We start from the raw sequence: 23,113 nt of genomic DNA on the forward strand, positions 1-23,113 counted from the left end.
CAGGACAGGATAGTCAGGAAATAGCAGGATCAAGATAGATGAACGTAACACAGACAAAAATACAATAAGTATGTTTTCCTAGCGTATTACAATTACAGCTATCAATGAAACTATTTGTAACGTCTGACTAACATATGTATATATCGGCAATGAACCGATATATGACATAAGCAGGAACACTGACTAGGACTGGAGCAATACAGGGAACAGGACTCAGAAGGATTCGCTATCTCTTCGCAGAGATGAACGCAATCCACAAACGGTAACAGAACAGGATTCAGAAGCGTTCGTTATCTCTTCGCAGAGATGAACGCAATCCACAAACAGAACCAGGAGCAGGATAACTAACTTAGCACGGGTGATCACGATACGCGCAAACTACCAAAACGTGCTGGAAGCTGACTAACTGAACACAGGATATAAACAGTTAGTGTACGTATACATCAGCGACACTGATATATCAACGTAACACGAATACAAGGAAAATAATAAACGTGCTGGTATGCATATATATTGGCAATGAACCAATATATGATGCAAGACCAGCAAAGTATCTTTAGAACAAGAAACACGATCTGGGGCTGAAGCAACAGCAAGACTGGCTTAAACTGAAGCTATGATAACCCGAGGAGTCCTGCAGGAAGCAGATCTTTATACTGAGGTCATCCAATGGGAGCAGACATGCAGATTCCCACACAGGTGAATGATAATCAGTCACAAGCTGACAGCAGGGAAAGGCAGACAAAGCTATGCAGCTTGCATGGAAAGAGATCAGAACTGCCTAAGTTGCAGCACTACTACTGCTAGCAGCACCTGCTGCAGCAGCGATCATGACACAGCAGCAGTGCCGGGCGCACTGCTGTGATACACTTATATGCAACATGAGAAGGGGAACTGCGCTAAGGGGCCCAAAGTCCAATGAGTACCTTTAGGATTTCACAGGTCATTTTGAGAAATTAGGTTTAAAGACTACTCCTCACAGTTTAGGGCCCCTAAAATGCCAGGACAGTATAGGAACCCCACAAATGACCCTATTTTAGAAAGAAGACCCCCCAAGGTATTCAGTTAGGAGTATGGTGAGTTCATAGAAGATTTTATTTTTTGTCACTAGTTAGAGGAAAATGACACTTTGTGAAAAAAACAATAAAAATCAAATTCTGCTAACTTGTGACAAAAAATAAAATCATCTATGAACTCACCATACTCCTAACAAAATACCTTGGGGTGTCTTCTTTCTAAAATGGGGTCATTTGTGGGGTTCCTATCATGTCCTGGCATTTAAGGGGCCCTAAACCGTGAGGAGTAGTCTTCAAACCAAATTTCTCAAAATGACTTGTGAAATCAAAAAGGTACTCATTGGACTTTGGGCCCCTTAGCGCAGTTAGGGTGCAAAAAAGTGCCACACATGTGGTATCTCCATACTCAGGAGAAGTAGTATAATGTGTTTTGTGGTGTATTTTTACACATATCCATGCTGGGTGGGAGAAATGTCTCTGTAAATGGACAATTGTGTGTAAAAAAATGGAAAAAATTGTCATTTACAGAGATATTTCTCCCACCCAGCATGGGTATGTGTGAAAAGACACCCCAAAACACATTATACTACTTCTCCTGAGTACGGGGATACCACATGTGTGACACCTTTTACAGTCTAATGAGTACCTTAGGATTTCACAGGTCAATTTTACTCATTTGTTTTCCAGACTACACCTCACGGTTTAGGTCCCCTAAAATGCCAGGGAAGTATAGGAACCCCACAAGTGACCCCATTTTGGAAAGATGATACCCCAAGGTATTCCATGAGGGGTATGCTGAGTTCATAGAATATTTTATTTTTTGACACAAGTTAGTGGAAATGGATTTTTTTAGGTTTTTTTCACAAAGTGTCATTTTCCACTAACTTGTGACAAAAAATAAAATCTTCTATGAACTCACCATACCCCTCACGGAATACCTTGGGGTGTCTTCTTTCCAAAATGGGGTCACTTGTGGGGTTCCTATACTGCCTTGGAATTTTAGGGGCCCTAAACCGTGAGGTGTAGTCTGGAAACCAAATAATTAAAATTGGCCTGTGAAATTCTAAAGGTACTCATTGGACTTTGGGCCCCTTTTCACAGCTAGGCTGCAAAAAAGTGTCACATGTGTGGTATCGCTGTACTCAGGAATAGTAGTATAATGTGTTTTGGGGTGTATTTTCACACATAACCAATCCTGTGTGTGAGAAATATCTCTGTAAATGGCAATTTTTTCCATTTTTTTACACTAAATTGTCATTTACAGATATATTTCTCCCACTCAGCATGGGTATGTGTGGAAAGGCACCCCAAAACACATTATACTACTACTCCTGAGAATGGCAATACCACATACGTGACACTTTTTTGCAGGCTAGCTGCGCAAACTTGCCCAAAGTCCAATGAGCACCTTTAGGCTTTACAGGGGTGTTCACAATTTAGGCCCCCACCAAACAATTCCAGGACAGTAAAAACACCCCAGAAATGACCCCATTTTGGAAAGAAGAGACCCCAAGGTATTCCACGAGGGGCATAGTGAATTCATATAAAATTTTATTTTTTGTCACAAGTTAGCGAAAAATGACACTTTGTGGGAAAAAAATCTATTTCTGCTAACTTATGTCAAAAAATAAAATCTTCTATGAACTCACCATGCCCCTCAGCGAATACCTTGGGGTGTCTTCTTTCCAAAATGGGGTCACTTGTTGGGGTCTGTCCTGGCATTTTAGCGACTCCACAATCATTACATGTATGGCCAGTATTAGGAGTTTCTGCTATACTACTTATATTGGGCATACGGGTGATGCACTTTTTTCTCCATAAAAGGAAAAATGAACGGCAAAGATTCTCACATTCACATTGATCAATGTGGATGAAAAAATATCTGCCGAAATGTGAAAAAAGAGGGGGGCATGGCGTTTGCCAGGACATAGGAGCACCACCCACAAAATTTTCCAAACCCACTTTGCTCCTATGCCCTGGCAAACCCGATCAATCCATTCACATCGATCGATGTGGATGAAAAAACCTTTGCCAGTTTTGATACAAAGTGCTTGCCAAAGCATAGGAGCTCCAACACCGCCCCTCACCTCATATGCCTTGGCAAACGTATCTTACTGTGGAGGAGAAATCTCGTCCTGCAGCGCTGCATGCACCGACTTGTGTGTAAGCTGACAGACGCCCAATGCTTCTGTCAGGATGCACCATCAGTGCTGCAGCTGGTTGGTCGATCAGTCATTCGCTCGGTCCACCTGGAAGGGTAATGGATGGAAAAAAAGAAAGAGAGAAAAAAAAACATACAAAAAAAAAAAAAAAACAAGCAAGCAGCAATGCAAGAAATTCATTAACATTAACATTAACTTTCGTAATCTTTATTAAACCTTTTTAACCAAACAATAACATTTGGAACTTTTGCTTACCTGTGTTTTTTTTTTTTTAACTTACCTTTTCGAGGACAAACTTCTCCTTCCCCATGGGACAGTGTGCAAAGCGCAAAACGCACAGAGATGTAGCAAAGTACACTATGCACTTTGTCCCAAGTGAAAGGAGAGGTTTCTGGCAGCCCTGTGTTTTTGGGTCTCTCAAAAGCAGATGTTTGGTTTCACACACATTAGCCACACAGTAGCGTAGGTATGCACTAGCTTTAAGTCGAACACTTCCGGCGTAAGGGGGGACCGCAAAGTGGGACTTTCGCTAGGCAATATGCTGCAACACATCGCTCCAGTGTGATAGAGCCTTGAGAGACTACTACCGTGTTTCACATTCCCTACCTAATAGCGAATGTGTTCGTGGAACTTTTCGAAACACTCCCCTATGGATAGGGCAGGCTGGTCAGGACAGTAGGGACAATAAAAAGTGGTGTCACGCCTCATTCCATCCCTCTTACAGACACGACAATGTTTTCTTGGGGTGCGTTGACCTGGGGTACTCGAAAAGACATAAGCATAGTGTCTTTCATGTAGCTGGCTAACTACATTTGGGGGATTGGCCACGGCCCCTCCTGGATACAGGAGTTCTGAAATTACCTCTTCCTGAAATTTAAGGAAGGATCCTGTTCTCCCAGCCTTACTGTAGAGAACAAAGCTGTTGTATATTGCCAATTGACTCATGTAAATAGCCACTTTCTTATACCAGCGGCTGGTCCTTCGGGAAACTAAATAGGGAGCCAACATCTGGTCATTGAAGTCCACCCCTCCCATGTTTAAATTATAGTCGTGGACGGCGAGGGGTTTCTCAACAACCTCAGTTGCTCGCTGAATTTGGACTGTCGTGTCTCCGTGAATGGTCGACAGAAGGTAAACGTCCCTCTTGTCCTTCCATTTCACTGCAAGAAGGTCATCATTACACAAGGCAGCCCTCTCCCCCCGTCCAAGTCGGGTAGCAGTGAGCCATTGGGGGAAGCCCCGGCGACTAGGCCGCACGGTGCCACAGCAGGGAATTCTGAGTATCTTCAAATGCTGATAGAGGACCACACTTGTGTAGTAGTTGTCCACATAGAGATGGTACCTCTTGTGGAATAAGGGTGACACCAAGTCCCACACAATCTTGCCACTGCACCCCAGGTAGTCAGGGCATCCGACCGGCTCCAATTTTGTGTCTTTTCCCTCATAGACCCTAAAGCGATATGTATAGCCTGTGGCCCTTTCACAGAGCTTATACAGCTTGACCCCATACCGGGCTCGCTTGGTTGGGATGTACTGCTTAATGCCAAGGCGCCCGGTAAAATGTACGAGGGACTTGTCTATACAGATGTTCTGTTCAGGGGTGTAAGCATCTGCAAATTTGGATGACAGGTGGTCTATGAGGGGCCGAAATTTGTGGAGCCGGTCATAGTCAGCTTGGCCTCTTTCATGACAGGTTGTATCAGTATTGAAGTGCAGGAAGCGCAAGATGTCCTCAAAACGTGACCTGGACATGGCAGCAGAGTACATGGGCATGTGATGTATTGGGTGCGTAGACCAATAGGACCGCAATACATTTTTTTAGTTAGACCCATGTTAAGGAGAAGGCCCAAAAAGATTTTAAGTCGTAGAGATCCTCGGTGAAGATCAGATGAAAAGCATCTAGGGCCGATCCTAGATGATCTGTCTCCACCTGGACTCCAGACTGAGCGGTGAAAGGGGGCACTACGGGTGCGGCGGAATTAGGGAACTTCCAATGAGGGTTTGCAGCACCTCTGGGAGCCTAGGGGTACTGCGGGCCCGTGTTTCTGGTGGCTGCGACTGGGGTCTTACTGCACGTACCACCGAACCAGTTTCAACTGCCATGCTGGTGCTCGCCACTTCACCAGGGTCTACGGCAGTACTGGTTTCAAGTCCAGGATGTGCTGCGCTGTTCGTGCATGCCTCACCATCAAAATCTGGATCAGCGCTAGCACCACTCTGCTGCCCTTGAGGTTGATCCTGTGCAACCTGTGGTCCACTGACATGGGGTCGGGTACGCCTGGCGCTAGCAGGGACCACAACCTCGTCATCAGAACTATCGGTCAGAGAGTCACTGTCCTGTACAGGTTCATATTCTGAGCCGGTTGATTAGTCGGATGAGAAGTCCCAATCACTCTCACTCAAAACAGTGCACAGGCAATAGATGTCACTCAGATCTCACTCAGACCTCGATCAGAGCTGTGACAGGCGACCAGATATCAATCACAGTGCCGCTGTCAGATGCCAATCAATGTAAACAGCAATTGAAATCACAGGGCAATCACAAATGATCAAAAACCAATCACTAATCAATCAGATGTCAAAAATCAGTGCACAGACAATAGATGTCACTCAGACCTCGATCAAAGCTGTGACAGGTGACCAGATAACAATCACAGTGCTGCTGTCAGATGCCAACCAACGTAAACAGCAAATGAAATCACAGGGCAATCACAGATGATCAAAAACCAATCACTAGTCAATCAGATGTCAAAAATCAGTGCACAGACAATAGATGTCACTCAGATGTCACTCAGACCTCGATCAGAGCTGTGACATGCGACCAGATATCAATCATAGTGCAGCTGTCAGATGCCAACCAATGTAAATTCACAGGGCAATCACAGATGATCAAAAACCAATTACAATGCAATCAATACATCAATCAATCAATCTGATGTTAAAAAACTGTGCACAGGCAATAAATGTCACTCACATGTCACTCAGACCTCGATCAGAGCTGTGACAGGTGACCAGATGACACTCAGACCTCAGTCAGATGCCTTGGCAGGGCAGTGAGGGGGGCTGTGGGGGGTGATCAGCTGCGATCGCGGGTGGACCGAGCAGGGAAATGTGTAGATCTTAGTTAGCAGAGCTGCCGTCCTCTCTCCTGGTGGTCCGGACACGCTGTGACCAGGAGAGGAGGAGGCAGCCAGTATAATACACGTTGTTTACATAACAACGTGTATTATACTCTTTGGATTGTCCCTTTTGAACGATCGAAGACCAAAACGCCTTAAATCAAAAAGCAAAGCTAATCATAATTTTCCCTTCTTAAAGCATAAGGTATTTGCAATAATTCAGCCTTAAGGTGAACCAGAGAGGAAGCACCCTAATGTAGTTTATCATATACATCAGTGGGAACATGAGAATAAACACCTACCCTGCTCTCTGTTTCATCCTTCACTGCTTAGTCTGCTTGTAATTAGCCCTGAGTAAATTACCAGGCGATTAGTCAGTCATTGCTTTGCTAAATTCTACCCTCAATAAATTACAGTTTTTGCCTCTGATATTTAACATGAAAAGTAGGAAAATGTTTACACAGCTACTTAGACATTATTTGAACACTGTCATTTTAGAACACTTGGGTATCGATAGTATTCCTTTAAAGGACATCTGAGATGAAAATAAACGGATGTTAAAAACAATTGTATCCATCCTCCTTCTCCTAAAAGTGACTTTTTTTTTAGATATCCCACAGTTTTATTTTATATTTAAATCTAGTTTTCAGGTTTTTACTGTTTCATTGTCTCTGCTCTATGACACCTTCATTGAAGTATGCTAGAGCTCAAATCTATGAAATATTGATTCTTTCTGTCTCTTTCTTGCTCTCAGAAGCCATTTACTACAGGAAAGTGTTTTCTGGCTCTAATTTCTTATCATTGAGGGTTATGCTATAGTCTGACACAGTCTGACCCGGTCCCGACCCAGACAGAAACTGTCACTTGCATACCTGTTCAACTCTTTCAGGCAGAGAAAGAAAAAAAGGAACTCAGCCTAGCTATTTGTGTGCTTGACACGTGTCTTTCTCATCATGTCACATGTCACCTCAGTTGTTCTTTAATACTTTACTTATTTAATACTAATGCAATCCTTCCACGTTTTCCCATGAACATCAACAGTGCTAATGGTGCACCTTACTGAAACAAGGTTCACATTCTGGTCCTTGGTTTCCTTTCAGTATGAATTAAAGCAATATTTGAAAAGGGTGTCAAGTTTTTCTTGCCTGCCTGAACTTATTGTGACTGACCTATTACAACTATACTTCCATACATTCCTTTTTTTTTTAGCTCTAAATTGGTGTATGGTAATGCAATGCCAGGTTTAAATCCGACATCAAGCATATAAAATATGGAGGTCTGTTTTATTAGTAAGAGAAATATAATGTCAAATGTTAGAGCAGATTAATGAAAGGGAGGGACTGCTTTTTCCAGGCCCAAATGCCTGTAAATCGATTTCAAGCATTGTAATTATGTGGGCTGACTCATTAAGCGGTGAGATATGTTACATACTTTGATGAATCAGTCCCATACTAGCAGCCCCGCATGACACTACATCTTTATGCACTTGAAAGAATGCTCAGCCTTGGGTGAATGTTACATTTTATGTTTTACACCGTGTTCACATGAGCTTCTCTTGGCCTTAAAACAGTGGAGCATCTGTCTCTACATTCCATAATTCACTTTGCGGTTAAAAAGTAATTCCTCTGTATAACATATTTTAGCACTATACAAGCAATTATGTAAATAAATGCTGATAAACAATATATTTCAACTTCAGCCTCCAGTTATTATAACTTTTTTAATTACTCTTGTTAGAAACCATACCAAAAGTAGACAACTTGGTAAGGTGCCTAAAATTCTTATCTCTTCAGGCGCCTCTCTTCTTCTTATTATTACCAGGCAAGTCTAACACCTTAGCTCCAGAGGAAGTGGTCACATGGACCATGTTACATGTGGGACATTCCCTACCTTTCTCTAGCCTATACCTCGCCCTGCAGTGGACCATTAGTACTCCTGTCCTGGAATGTACCATCAGGACCGGATTTACCTCACAGGAGCCTATAGGCACAGATGTCCTGGCACCTTAGACTTCGCCCTCCATGAACCAAAAAAACCCTGCTAAACTGCACCGCAAGTGTGCTGGCTGTCCCAGCCATCACTTCTCCCTTACCAGTCATAGGTAGCTACAGGTGCCCCCTAGTATTAGGTAGCTAGAAGTACTCTATTAAGAAGATAGAGGTGCCCCCAAGTATTAGGCAGCTAGAGGAATCTCAGTATTAAGTAGCTAGTGGTGACGTGGAGAGAGATCTTGTCAGTGGAATGCTGAGACCTGGGTGAGTAATCTCTCATTTACACTCTCATCAGGACTCTGCATATGGAAGGAGGGAGGTAGGCACTCTGGGAGGGGAGTGAGCCACCTTTCCATCATCAGGCGCCTGTATGCACATGCCTACAATGCCTTATGGTAAATCCCGCCCTGTGTACCATCATCACCTATTTTTTTGTGCAGCCTAACTTGTCCAGTACCTATATGCTAACCTGTCCATTACTCACTCAGTATCACATGTACAATGTTTGCATATTTTCTCATTATTTTTGCACTGTCCCACATTTCCATATAGTATTATTGTGTATTACACTTGCACTTTGACTATATACAGTGGGTTGCAAAAGTATTCAGCCCCCTTGAAGTTTTCCACATTTTGTCACATTACTGCCACAAACATGCATCAATTTTATTGGAATTCCACGTGAAAGACCAATACAAAGTGATGTACATGTGAGAAGTGGATCGAAAATCATACATCATTCCAAACATTTTTTACAAATAAATAACTGCAAAGTGGGGTGTGCGTAATTATTCGGCCCCCTGAGTCAATACTTTGTAGAACCACCTTTTGCTGCAATTACAGCTGCCAGTCTTTTAGGGTATGTCTCTACCAGCTCTGCACATCTAGAGACTGAAATCCTTGCCCATTCTTCCTTGCAAAACAGCTCCAGCTCAGTCAGATTAGATGGACAGCGTTTGTGAACAGAAGTTTTCAGATCTTGCCACAGATTCTCGATTGGATTTCGATCTGGACTTTGACTGGGCCATTCTAACACATAGATATGTTTTGTTTTAAACCATTCCATTGTTGCCCTGGCTTTAGGTTTAGGGTCATGTCCTGCTGGAAGGTGAACCGCAGCCCCAGTCTCAAGTCTTTTGCAGTCTCCAAGAGGTTTTCTTCCAAGTTTGCCCTGTATTTGGCTCTATCCATCTTCCCATCAACTCTGACCAGCTTCCCTGTCCCTGTTGAAGAGATGCACCCCCCGAGCATGATGCTGCCACCACCATATTTGACAGTGGGGATGGTGTGTTCAGAGTGATGTGCAGTGTTAGTTTTCTGCCACACATAGCGTTTTGCATTTTGGCCAAAAAGTTCCATTTTGTTCTCATCTGACCAGAGCACCTTCTTCCACCTGGTTGCTGTGTCCCTCACATGGCTTGTAGCAAACTGCAAACAGGACTTTTTATGCTTTCTGTTAACAATGCCTTTCTTCTTGCCACTCTTCCATAAAGGCCAACTTTGTACAGTGCATGACTAATAGTTGTCCTATGGACAGAGTCTCCCACCTGAGCTGTAGATCTCTGCAGCTTGTCCAGAGTCACCATGGGCCTCTTGACTGCATTTCTGATCAGCGCTCTCCTTGTTCAGCCTGTGAGTTTAGGTGTATGACCTTGTCTTGGTAGGTTTACAGTTGCGCCATACTCCTTCCATTTCTGAATGATCGCTTGAACAGTGCTCCTTGGGATGTTCAAGGCTTTGGAAATCTTTTTGTAGCCTAAGCCTGCTTTAAATTTCTCAATAACTTGATCCCTGACCTGTCTTGGACCTGTCTTGTGTGTTCTTTGGACTTCACAGTGTTGTTGCTCCCAATATTCACTTAGACAACCTCTGAGGCCCTCACAGAGCAGCTGTATTTGTACTGACATTAGATTACACACAGGTGCACTCTATTTAGTCATTAGCACTCATCAGGCAATGTCTATAGGCAACTGACTGCACTCAGATCAAAGGGGGGGCGAATAATTATGCACACACCACTTTGCAGTTATTTATTTATAAAAAATGTTTGGAATCATGTATGATTTTCGTTCCACTTCTCATGTGTACACCACTTTGTGTTGGTCTTTCATGTGGAATTCCAATAAAATTGATTCATGTTTGTGGCAGTAATATGTCAAAATGTGGAAACCGTCTAGGGGGACGAATACTTTTGCAACCCACTGTATATCCATACAGGACCTGGGTTGACTCCAATTTTTAGATCATACAGATCCAATGTTGGTTGTCCTTGCAGGCATTAGGCAGACACGGAGTCTGGCGGGAGGTACTGGTTGTCCCCCACATCTTACATGATTGTTATGTGTCATGTATTGTAAATTATTGTAATTGTTATTTTGTATATGCAGTTGACCTTTTTGATAACAATAAAAATATGATTTTTCTGATACCACTGGTTGTGCAGTTATATTAGCAGGATTCTTTTGGTTTTCTTGTTATTGCATTGTTGTCCTGTAGCTCGTACGCCACAGAGAAACATGTTCTATAATCTAGGTGTGCAGATACAGTATGCTTTCAATTAATACTAGGCAAGTCTACATAAAGTGGGAAGTAAAATCTCCCACATCTCTTTGTACTCTAGTTGTGCTGGGTTAACAAGTTCATTCCAAATAGAGGGTGCATCACTCCAATCTCAACAGCAGCTGTCCACAATACTACACAACTCTTGCAGTTGACAACACAGCGTGCTCTAGGACACTACCTAAGGAACACATCACAGCTATTACACTGTTATTTAAAATTCTTATAATGCACTAGCCACCTTAGCCCGTTTAAAAATGTGCTCTAGTGTATTACCGCCACACGTGAACGTGCACACCCGCCGCACGTGCACATGAGCACCTGACGCACATGCACGTGCGCACCCGCCGCACATATTCGCACCCATCCGCCCGTGTGCACACCCGCCCAGCTGACTGGCCCCATCCTCCTGTCCCAATGGTCCGTGCTGCGCACACGCGCAGCAACAAAAAGCACAGACCCAGGGACACAGAGACAGAGTACGCTGGGCCACTTGCCTCTTATTAGGTAGGGTGCTGCTATGCTGCCTGTTGGGGAAAATGATCCTGCCGCCACTCAGGTATAAGAAATCCTTTAGGTATGGTCCCCACTGTAAATCTCAAATCCCAATTGCTGAGCACTTTGGTAGGGGTTTCTGTAGCATTTCCCAGCACGATTTCCGGTGCTTTTGAAGCCTTGTTATTTTCATGCTAGTGATCTGTACAGTGATTTCACTTTCCTCTTAGGAATATCATTCCATCGTGTTGTGATGCGCTAATATTGTTCATTGCAATGGATCCCTTTGCATATAGTTTGCAATGAGCAAGGAGGATCAAAGTCACTTATTTTTTTTTCCAGTATTCATTTATATTACTTAGTCAATATTTGCCTATTGTAAAATCTTACATCAACCCTGGTCTGCATTCTTTAATTTATCGGAGATGCCAGCATTTTTACTGCTGGCAAGTTTAATCACTTTGAAAAGTGTGGGTTTTTTTCACTCTGTGAAGTGAGCAGGAACATTACATGGTCTCCCACAGTGCTTTGTGTTGGAAGACTGCAGGACATCATAGCCTAGGCTAAACATCACTGAAGGAGCAGGGTTGCGTACCATTCTGCGCATGTGCAGTACTTCTGCACCTGCGCAGAATGCTCACAGGCATGCAACCACGATCATGCAACGATCATGCAACCACGATCGGCAAGGCCGCACACTCATACATGCGCTCCACCAGTCTCTTTAAGAAGCATTTCTGATGCTAAAAAAAAAGAATCCAAAGGTAAAAACAGGTATCCTGTATGATTTATTACATTATGCTCTGTATCATTATATGTCTGTTTTAACCTTGCTGTTTATTTTTTTCTTAACAGATTTTTCTCCCGTTTTATATACATATATAATTGTGCTTTACATGTTCCATTCCTGCTCATTTTTTACAGCAAAAAGTAATATATCAACAAAGGATGGAAAATAAACTATAGCAACCAGTTGTGCATGTAACGATAATATAAAGGCACGCAAATAACATAGAGGTATGGGGTTACAAATGATACATTATGTAATATTGAAACGGGATCAAAAAAACACTTATCCATTGAATGTACATCTATCATCTTTTAATAGTAAAAATAAACTAAACCATATGAAAACTGCAAATTGACATACAGAAAGGTGGTCATTTGAAAATGATTAGGTGACACAACAGCAGCTGATGGAACTTCTTCAGAGTCTAATACTTTATCATGTTACATTATAGGCTTGTAGTTGTTGATCACTTGCGTATTTACACTGTGCGAAATAGTGAATTGTAGCAATAAACAGAACGTGAAATAAACCTACAATGTATAACTTGTTACTGATCTGTATTTGAATCTACATACAGTATGCATCTAAGCATATCTGAAGTATTTTGATGTAATATGGACACCTTGCATCATGTCATGAGAAACCCATAAACCACATTAGAAACATTTACCCAACTGACTTATCTGTAAAATTTCATTTTTTTTAAATTTTCTTGTTAACTACCTAAAAACCGCATCATGCCAATGGGCATGACCGTGCCGGCAGCCCCAGGACCACCTAACGCCAATTGGCGTCAAGTCCTGGGGCTGGATTTTGCAGGAGATTGCGCACGCCGATGCGCGTGCATCTCCACTTGGTAGGCGTAGTTCTGCTCCACCTTCAGTCTCCCAGTGGCGATCGCCACTCGGAGACTGTTAGTATAGTACAGCACTGCAATCTAAGGCAGCGCTGTACTGGGGACAGCCGTGTGACACGGCTGTCCCCCTGGGACACAGGAGAGCGATTGGCTCTCATAGGCTGAAGCCTGTGACAGCCAATCACCATCATTGGCTGGCTGGGGGGAGGGAGGGAGTTAGGAAAAAATCTAAATAAATAAATAGGGAAATTTAATAACAAAAAAATAACATAAATATTTCTAAAAAAAATAATTTAAACACTGACGGAGCGATCAGACCCCACCAACAGAGAGCTCTGGTTGATGGGGAGAAGGGGGGGGGGGGGGGGAATCACTTGTGTGCTGAGTTGTGTGGCCCTGCAGCTAGGCCTTAAAGCTGCAGTGGCCAATTTAGCAAAAAAAAAAAAAAAGGCCTGGTCTTTAGGGGGGGTTAAACAAAGTCCACTAATTGTTCATCAGATAAAGGGTACTTCCAGTATAAAAGACAGAAAATGTCATGCCAGTCTCTGTCTTAATGATGAAGGATGGGGAGGGGTGTCAGGGTTAATTACTTTATCTGCCATGATTCGGACACAGGTCCTCCATGGGAATGCAGTTCTCCTTGGGAATGCAGTTATGGCCATATTTCCGAAGTCTGCTGAAGGTCTTTGGAAAACTCCACCTGTGCTGCCATGCCCGCCCCCAGCTTGGCAGCCATCAGTTAGGCTGCAGCTGCTGAGCTGGCGGTGGGCTGTGACAATGCAGACAATGGGGGTGTAGCGATCACCTTTATGAGTAAATGAAGGCAGATAAGGTAAGTAATTAAACCTGAGACCCCCCCCCATCCTGTGCCATTAAAGATAGAGTCAAGCATGACATGCTCTGTCTTTTATACTTAGAGTACTCTTTAACTACTTCTCATCATTTTCCTGTAGATGTTTTCTTAAACTAGAGTAAATGTTTACTAAGATCAATTCCTCTCCAAATTGATATTTCAGTTAGTGAGATGAATCATCTGCTGGTTTAATGTATCTTGAGAGGTTCCCTGTGCTGAGTGATTGGCTATTTGCAGTTGGCACAGTTAATGGCCTGAGGAATCGGGTTTAGACCTGTGAAACTTGTTGCCTTTTCTAAATAAATATCTCTTTGTCTATACAAAGATCTCATCATTGAGGTAAGCCATCTTATTTTTTTTTATTTTATCTTGTTTTTAATCCGATTTTATTCACATTGTGGCGCCTCTTTACCCAAATTGTGCTGCCATAAAAATGAGTAACTTCATCCACTACACTACAAAAAAAATATTGTGCCAGGCGAACTTTAATGCAAAAGTAAATAAAAAAAAAATGAGCTCATCAATTTTACTTATATCATATGTGCTACTAAACCTTACAATACACAGAGCTAAAATAAAGGGATTGCTTATTTCTCAACAGAAGTGGAATTTCACTCTAATATAAAGCATCATGGCTATGTCTTCATACAGAGGGGTGTGAGTGACAGTTTGGCCATGCTCTTCCCCATGTCTTCATAGAGAGGGGTGTGAGTGACAGCTTGGCCATGCTCCTCTCCATGTCTTCATAGGAAGGGGTGTGAGTGACAGTTTGGCCATGCTCTTCCCCATGTCTTCATAGAGAGGGGTGTGAGTGACAGCTTGGCCATGCTCCTCTCCATGTCTTCATAGGAAGGGGTGTGAGTGACAGCTTAGCCATGCTCTTTCCCATGTCTTCATAGGAAGGGGTGTGAGTTACAGCTTGGCCATGCTCCTCCCCATGTCTTCATAGGAAGGGGTGTGAGTGACAGCTTAGCCATGCTCTTCCCCATGTCTTCATAGGAAGGGGTGTGAGTGACAGCTTGGCCATGCTCCTCCCCATGTCTTCATAGGAAGGGGTGTGAGTGACAGCTTGGCCATGCTCCTCCCCATGTCTTCATAGGAAGGGGTGTGAGTGATAGCTTAGCCATGCTCCTCCCCATGTCTTCATAGGAAGGGGTGTGAGTGATAGCTTGGCCATGCTCCTCCCCATGTCTTCATAGACAGGGGTGTGAGTGACAGTTTGGCCATGCTCCTCCCCATGTCTTCATAGGAAGGGGTGTGAGAGACAGCTTAGCCATTCTCTTCCCCATGTCTTCATAGGAAGGGGTGTGAGTGACAGTTTGGCCATGCTCCTCCCCATGTCTTCATAGGAAGAGGTGTGAGTGACAGTTTGGCCATGCTCCTCCCCATGTCTTCATAGGAAGAGGTGTGAGTGACAGTTTGGCCATGCTCCTCCCCATGTCTTCATAGGAAGGGGTGTGAGTGACAGTTTGGCCATGCTCCTCCCTGTGGGCCTGATTCACAAAGCGGTGCAAAGTGTTTGCACGCCTGTGAAAAGCCCTTTATCACGCCTAAACTCAGTTTAGGCGTGATAAAATGAAACTCGCGTGAAATTCCCATGCGCAAAGTTTTGCGCGCACAATCGCACGGCGCACTGTGCAGTGCGCGCGATGCGCCCATTAAACCCTATGGGTGCTGCGCGCGCAAAACCTTGCGCGCGGGACTTTGCGCGCGATAAAGAGCACAAAACGGTGCTAACTCAGCAGTGCAAAGGTTATCACGCCTAAAGTCTTTTAGGCGTGATAACTGAGTTACCCCTGTGAAGACATGGGGAAGAGCATGGACAAGCTTGACCATGTTTCCCACTGACATTAAAAAACACCTCACAGTGGCAGTGAAGGAGAGGAGGACCACAAGGTGAGGTAGTGGACTTTGCTGATTATGCTGTTTGTCTTCAAAGTAAGGCATTTCTATCCTAAAGGGAATCTGAACCAAGTAAAATTATGATTTAAAATAAACACATGATGTATCTGAAAATCAATATTACATACTTACCTCACCTTCAGTTCCTCTCAGAAGCTCACCATTTTTTTCAACAATGATTCCTTGCAGTTCTGACTGGATCTAGTCAGAACTGGAAGTGGTAGGGCCCTTTTGCACTATATCGGTTGCTATCAGTTAATGACAACTGATGTGCAAGGTAATGTCCATGTTTCCCATTGGCTCAAGTTGTCAATATAACAGGTTAATGAAGTACTGACCAGGAAGCTGTTATTGGGTCATCGCCAATTCAAAAAAGCAGGACAGATAATTTTGTTGATCACAGTGGACAAACGGTGTGGGAGAGGAGAAAGATGAGTAGACTATGCGGAAAGTAAGCAAAAGGTGTGTATGTTTATTTTGATTCTTATTTTTCAGTTCAGATTTGCTTTAAGCTTTTTTTTTTTTAATCAGAAGAGAAGGAGGAGATTGGCACAGCTGCTAAAATACTCTTTATTGTGGCTGGGTTGACACAAAAAAGCTTACAGCAGTGGGGGAAAGGACAAGTCTGACAGCTGTTTCGCAGGGATTAGCCCTGCTTCATCTGATTATTATTATTATTTTGGGGGGACACGTTGCCTGTTATTTGGGGGATATGTATAGGTTAACCTATTGTAATACACCATTCTTACAAGCTATGCTTTACCACAGCTCAGACACAACCAATTAAATCAAGACCAGGGGCGTAACTATAGACTCTGCAAGGGATGCAGCAGCAGGGGGGGCAGAAGCCACTGGGGGCCCTGTCCTGAGAGGCTGACAACTAAGGGCAAGGCAAGAAAAAAACTTTCTGCTCTCTGCACAGTTGTTCTAATGAGTGCATCTGCTCAGCCTCTGATAAGGAATAATACAAAGTTTTGCAGACAAAGATTCGTAGACAGTCCCTAGTCAGTATGCAGTAGGCTCTTCTTTAAGCACCCATCCCTCTACCTTTCTACCCCTCCCCAAGTGTACTGTACTGTAGTAATGCTGGAGAAGTCTGCAGAGCCAATTCTGCTGCATCAGAGATGGACAGAGTGAGTGTGATAAGCTGAGGCTGGGAGCACACTGGTCTGTCAGTTTTCTGTATGCATTTTCTGTACACCATGTGTGTCTGTATGTGTGAAAACATGCATGTTTCATCACAGAAGCCAATGTAATTGATAGGGAAAATTCTCCCATTGTTTCACTGCTGGGGGGGGGGGGGGGGGGTGTTAGGAGTGTTTGGCGACAGGGGGCCCCATCCAAAGTTCCTCAGGGGGGGGGCCTTGTGACATCATCTAGTTACGCCCCTGATCAAGACTGAATATTTGAAGGTTCCACCCCTTTCCCTGGTGGTGGATTTCAATGTTTGCCATTGGCACTGTTTTCCCTAAATACAACTCTGTCCAGAACACTGTCCAGAGGCCAGTGTACCACTCTTTAACTTGCCCCCTGACAACAGGGTTTGCATATTCTTAGTTCCTCCATACTTCTAATTACAGTAGAAGCACTCACAGTCTCAGTACTTCCTTACACAGCACAGCCCACTGCTTAAAGTGGACCTGAACTCAGAACTTCCTCTCTGCTCTAAAATATAAGCAACAGCATATTAAAGGAAAACATTTCTTTGTTACAGCTGATACAAATCCTTCAATAAATATGCACTGTTTCTGCTTCCTGTTTTCATGGAAGCAGACATGGTGTTAACATCCTGTGCTTTCATATGAGCTTATCTGCCATGGCAGTCAGGTAACACAGGGGAGAGATCAAATTACAACTTGCAATTAAACACAAATGAGGGGGAATTAGACTGGCTAAACTGTCTAAAGTTCAGGTCCACTGTAACACACTATTACCACCTGTCACCAAATGAGCAAGTTCTGATTTCACATACCTTATTATCCAGCGACAGAAAAGGTTTGGTTCATAAGGATGTGGATAATTTTGGGAATGAAATGTTCCAGAGTCTTCAGTTAATAAAAACTGCCCATCACAAGGTGAAGCTGGGAAAGCAATAGCATTTCATTACTTATCTTCCACTTACGAAATGTTAATATCTAGTGTTTATTATTTACTGCATCTCACAGTGTGTCTGATTTCTTTAGAGTCTATTAACATTTTGATTTGTATTTTTTTTTACAGTATGTGTAGTTATCTGTTCTTTAATTAGCATCTGAAAAACCCACAGGATGCAATTAATAGAACTACAGCTATGGGCTTGATTCACAAAGCGGTGCTAACCTACTTAGCACGTCTAAAGTCTTTAGACACGCTAACCAGGGTGCTAAGTAGGTTAGCACTGGATTTCTCAATCAGATAGCGCGCTAACTTTGCGCGCGCAAAGTTTTACGCGCGCAAAGTTTTATGCGCGCTAAGTCCCATAGGCTTTAATGGGCACTTCGCGCGGAGCGCCCTGCGCTCTGTGCAGTACGCGCGTAAAGTTTTATGCGCATAAAGTTTTGCGCGCGTAAAGTTTTATGCGCGAAAAGCTTGTTTAGACGTGCTAAGGGGGTTTTCACAGGCGTGCTAACAGTTAGCACCGCTTTGTGAATCAAGCCCTATGTATGCACACCTTTGCTTGGGATTGTTTGAGGGAACTGTGAATGTTAAAGCAGTAGGATTAGCCATACTATGCCAGGGAAAAAACACATATATAAGTAGAGAAATACTTGATCTACTTACATAACACTTGTATTGTACTTTCCACGTTTTGATTTCAGTGAATGATGTATAGTAAATGAAGAGAATTCTGTTCTTGGTGGGAACCATGTCTTTTGCCCGCAGTTTAGACTAAATCCTGATGTCATTTCTGCCCTTTACTTTTTTTTTCTTTTCTCCTCCAATCGCTGAGTCACCTCAGCCTTGCTTGAAACACAAGTGAGCAGGGGATCGTGTTTCAGATAAGCAGCTAGGCAGGGACATAAATTGAAGAGGAGGAATATATTATAGATAAAAAGAACCCTCAGCATGCAACTGTTTGGCACTGACTTTTAAAGGGCCAGTGCTCCAAAAGTATGGGATAACTCCAAACCATACCAGCAAAAAACGTTTTGAAAGTTTTGAATGCAGGATTAGCATCTTTATCATTTAATACACTCAGACCAGTTGCTGTTGAAATTTGATTTTTAAGTTGACAATCCCGCTTTAAGTACTGGTATTCTCTAAAGTCAGCTATCCCCTCACTAATAGTATGCGCTCCTGGAAAATACTCTGTCAACTGCCGTTACATTTCCCCTCTTCTGCATATGAGGGACACCTGCGGTTCCTCCTTCACCGTACAGGGTAATGCTAGGTACATACGATACAATTTTCTGACAGATTTACTTGCCAGATCAATTTTTTCCAACATGTCCGATTTCAATTTCTAATGATTTTCTGTTTCATTTCCGTTCACCACTATGGAAGTCGATCGGAAAATTTATCGAAATTCAGATAGGACATGTTGAAAAGAATCGATCTGACAGGTAAATATGCCAGAAAATTGTATAGTGTGTACCTAGCATAATACATTCAGCAGACAGTACAATCATCAAAGATGATTTTTTTTAGGTGACACATTACTAATATGTAAAAAAAAAACTTTTTTGTGTACTTGCACTTAAAGGATATCCGAAGTGACATGCGACATGATGAGATAGACATGGGTATGTACAGTGCCTAGCACACAAATAACTATGCTTCGTATTTTCTTTCTCTTCCTGAAAGAGTTAAATATCAGGTATGTAAGTGGCTGACTCAGTCCTGACTCAGACAGGAAGTGACTACAGTGTGACCCTAGCTGATAAGAAATTCCAACTATAAAACACTTTTCTAGCAGAAAATGGCTTCTGAGAGCAGGAAAAAGAGAAAAATGGTCAATAGTTCATAGCTCTGGCATACTTCAATTTTGTTTAGGTGACACCTTTAATGGCTAACTGTACAAGATTTTTCTGCAAGTTTTTAAAACTTTAAAGGCGTTCTTTTGCGAACGAGGAAAAAAATAAAAAGTGGTTTATGCATAAACTATTAAACATCCTTCTAAAATAATGTAAAAAGTTTTTTTAAAAATGAATGGTTTCGTCAATACAACATGTAATGTAAACAGTGACGGATGATGGACTGGGAGGCTAATCCATTTGTTTAGGGTGTTTTTTTTCTTTTATTTCACGACCATAACTCCTGCCTACCTAGTTTTCAGTGGTATAATCCACTGCCAGCAGGAATCGCCGTTCAATTTTAATCAAATTGAATCAAATCATGAATCGGACATGTCAGATTGAACCAATGTATCAAATCAAATTGAATCAAAACTGACAAAGAATCATATGGTGTAGATGGGACTGATTCTGTCTGATTCTCCTAGCAGCTTATGACTCTTTGTACAAACGACTCCCTGCTCCTGTCGTCTGGTTGCTTAGCAACAATGTAAACACATATTGAGGCGCTCAGCCTTTATAGCTATAACGGCTGCGATTCCTGCTGACAGTGGATTATACCAGTGAAAACTAGGTAGGCAGCAGTTATGGTTGTAAAATGAAAGTAAAAAAAAAAAACACTCCTAACAAATGGATTAGCTTCCCAGTCAGGCATCCGTCACTGTTTACATTACATGTTGTATTTACGAAACCATTCATTAAAAAAACAAAGAACTTTTTACACTATTTTAGAAGGATGTTTAATAGTTTATGCATAATCCACTTTTTATTTTTTTCCTTATTCGCGAAAGAACTCCTTTAAGCTTCTTCTTCAGGGATGTTACAGAACTGGATCAGAACCATGTGGTACAGTTCTGATCCAGTTCTGTAACATGCCTGAAAAAGAAACTTAAAGTTTTAAAGGCTTACAATGCAATACTGACATGTTTGTCACACTTTGTACACAATGAAATGAATCCTCATTAGGACTGTAATCCCTTTTACAGGCCCTGACTTACTGCAGTATGAACACTGTCACCAGGGAGGGATAGGGACTTGAACCCTCTGGTGACCGTGCCAGGCCAAGGCTGTGCAAACTTGTCACAAGAATCCAGGCTAGCATGCATTCATTGCTATGGAGGGGAAAGGAGGTCTGACAGAGTGGCACACAATGGAGCAGCACAGAGCTGGCGGGATAAGTGGGGATAACAATGTGTTCAGCCAGCGCTCGACTGAGGTTATCCACCTGGTGGATAACTCGATGGTATGCCAAAGGGGATCGGGGGCAGCTGTACATGTAGCTTAAGTCTGCTGCAAAATGTGGCCCTTCAAGCTGCAATGATTAAAGTGTTACAAGTGCGGACATGCAGTACCCACGCAAACACAGCCACACATGTGCAAGTAGCACATAGCCGCTCATACGTGAGCAAGCTGATGGGAGAGGAGGTGCCTCGAAGCACTGAGGGAAGCCTCAAAGGTATCCTGAGGCATCCCTCTCTTTAGGTAAATATCTAATTTTGTACTCTAGCTCCGGCTTGGGTACACTTTAAAAAAGTAGGACATAATTCTGTTCGATACCTGGACCTGGTGAATATTTTTTTTGTAAACTTTATCCTTTACCTATCAATGCAGATTGTGTGACCAATGGCACATGGATTTTCTTCATAACCATAACCAATCTACACAGTCTTTCATGTGGAGGGCGGGGGGGGGGGGGGTCAAAACTTGGTCAGAGTGTTCTGTTGTCTCTAATGTCAACATACAAATACTCATCAAAGGACCTTCTCTCTGCCTGCCCTCCCAAGGAACAATTACAAATTAACACCTCACTAGCTCTCCGCTTAAAATCCTTTGGGATACTCAGGAAATGCAGAAGGGGGCGGAGAGGTAGTGGATCCAAGTATAAAAAACATATTTGCCCCCAGAAAAGCTTAATCACAGCTACACTCTGCAATGCCAGATCGATAAATAATAAGACTGCAACTATACATGACCTAATAGAGCTCTCTGATTTGACCTTTTTGACAGAGACCTGGCTTGGGAAGCATGCAGGCCCAACTCTTGAAGCAACCGTGCCGGCCAATTATTCAATATTGCACTGTGAGAGACAAGTCGGCAAGGGTGGGGGGGTTGCCATATGCTTCAGATCCTCTTTGAACATACGGCCCCTGCCCATAGGCCCCACTGAAACCTTTGAATGTCTTGCAGCTCAACTGTCAGCAGAAGTAAACATCAACATATTGCTCATATACCGCCCCCCAAAAAATGGTCCAGCCTTTCTTAAGGAAATATCTGAACTCTTATCCTGCGTAACAGTGGAACACCCTAGATGGATCATCCTGGGAGACTTCAATGCATGGGTGGATGATCACGACTCCCAGCTAGGAAGTGAACTACTTCTCATAATGAGTGAACTGGGTCTCTCTCAGGCTGTCAACCTCCCCACCCACACGAAAGGGCACACCCTGGATCTTATATTTCATTCCGGACTTTTAATATCACACATGGATATAAACCCAGTGGTATGGTCAGACCACCACACCATCCACTTCTCTCTGACAGCACCAGCGATAAAACACAGAGGGAAAGAACTCATAAAATACCGTTCACTGAAAGATGTCTCACCCCAGCACGTTCAGAATATCCTCAACTTCGACGCATTAACCAATCATTGCGCAGACCCAGACTCCATGGTCCTGATCTACAAACATGCAGTGTCATCTGCTTATGACGCCCTCGCTCCAGTTCGCATCAAACGATCTACACCACTTCACCATGCACGGTGGTTTGACAGCTCACTAAAGGACATAAAGAAAGAAGTGCGCAGACTAGAAAGGAAGTGGCGAAAATCTCAGAATTCAAAAGATAAACACACCCTTGTCTCTCACCTGGAAAGCTACCAAAATGCGATCACCAAGAAAAAATCCTCCTACCTATCACAGGAGATCGCAAAGGCCGCCAACAGACCAGCCCAACTATTCCGCACAGTTGATAGACTATGTAATCCATCCTGTCTAAAACCCACTATAACTCCCTCAAAGGAGCTATGTGAGAAATTTGCTTGCTACTTTGCTGACAAAGTATCTTCTATTCGGTCTCTCATTCAGTCCACAGCACCCAAGACTCATGCAACTAATGGAAATAGCTGCAAAAACAACCTAACACCCTGGACTGACTTCAAAAGTATTAGTGAGGAAGAGATCTCAGACATCCTCTGTCGTCTCCGCCAGACAACCTGCGACCTGGACCCTGGACCAACTAAACATATGCTGAAATGCCCTGACCTGCTTGGTCCAGCATTTCACAAAATAGTAAATTGCTCTCTGCAAGCAGGGAGGTTTCCTACCTCTCTAAAAGAAGGAATCATCAAGCCCCTTCTTAAAAAACCTTTCATGGATC

General features: G+C 43.0%; 1 protein-coding gene across 1 annotated transcript in view; it reads right to left on the reverse strand.

The window, feature by feature from the left end:
• Positions 1–23,113, reverse strand: part of LOC137545260 (enteropeptidase-like) — a 191,459-nt gene that overhangs the window by 58,394 nt on the left and 109,952 nt on the right. Inside the window, exon 8 of the mRNA XM_068266378.1 lies at positions 17,716–17,824. Coding sequence (XP_068122479.1) covers positions 17,716–17,824 — 109 coding nt within the window. The remainder of the gene's footprint in view (positions 1–17,715; positions 17,825–23,113) is intronic.

The sequence above is a fragment of the Hyperolius riggenbachi genome, chromosome 2 (genome assembly GCF_040937935.1).
Source record: "Hyperolius riggenbachi isolate aHypRig1 chromosome 2, aHypRig1.pri, whole genome shotgun sequence".
NCBI lineage: Eukaryota > Metazoa > Chordata > Amphibia > Anura > Hyperoliidae > Hyperolius > Hyperolius riggenbachi.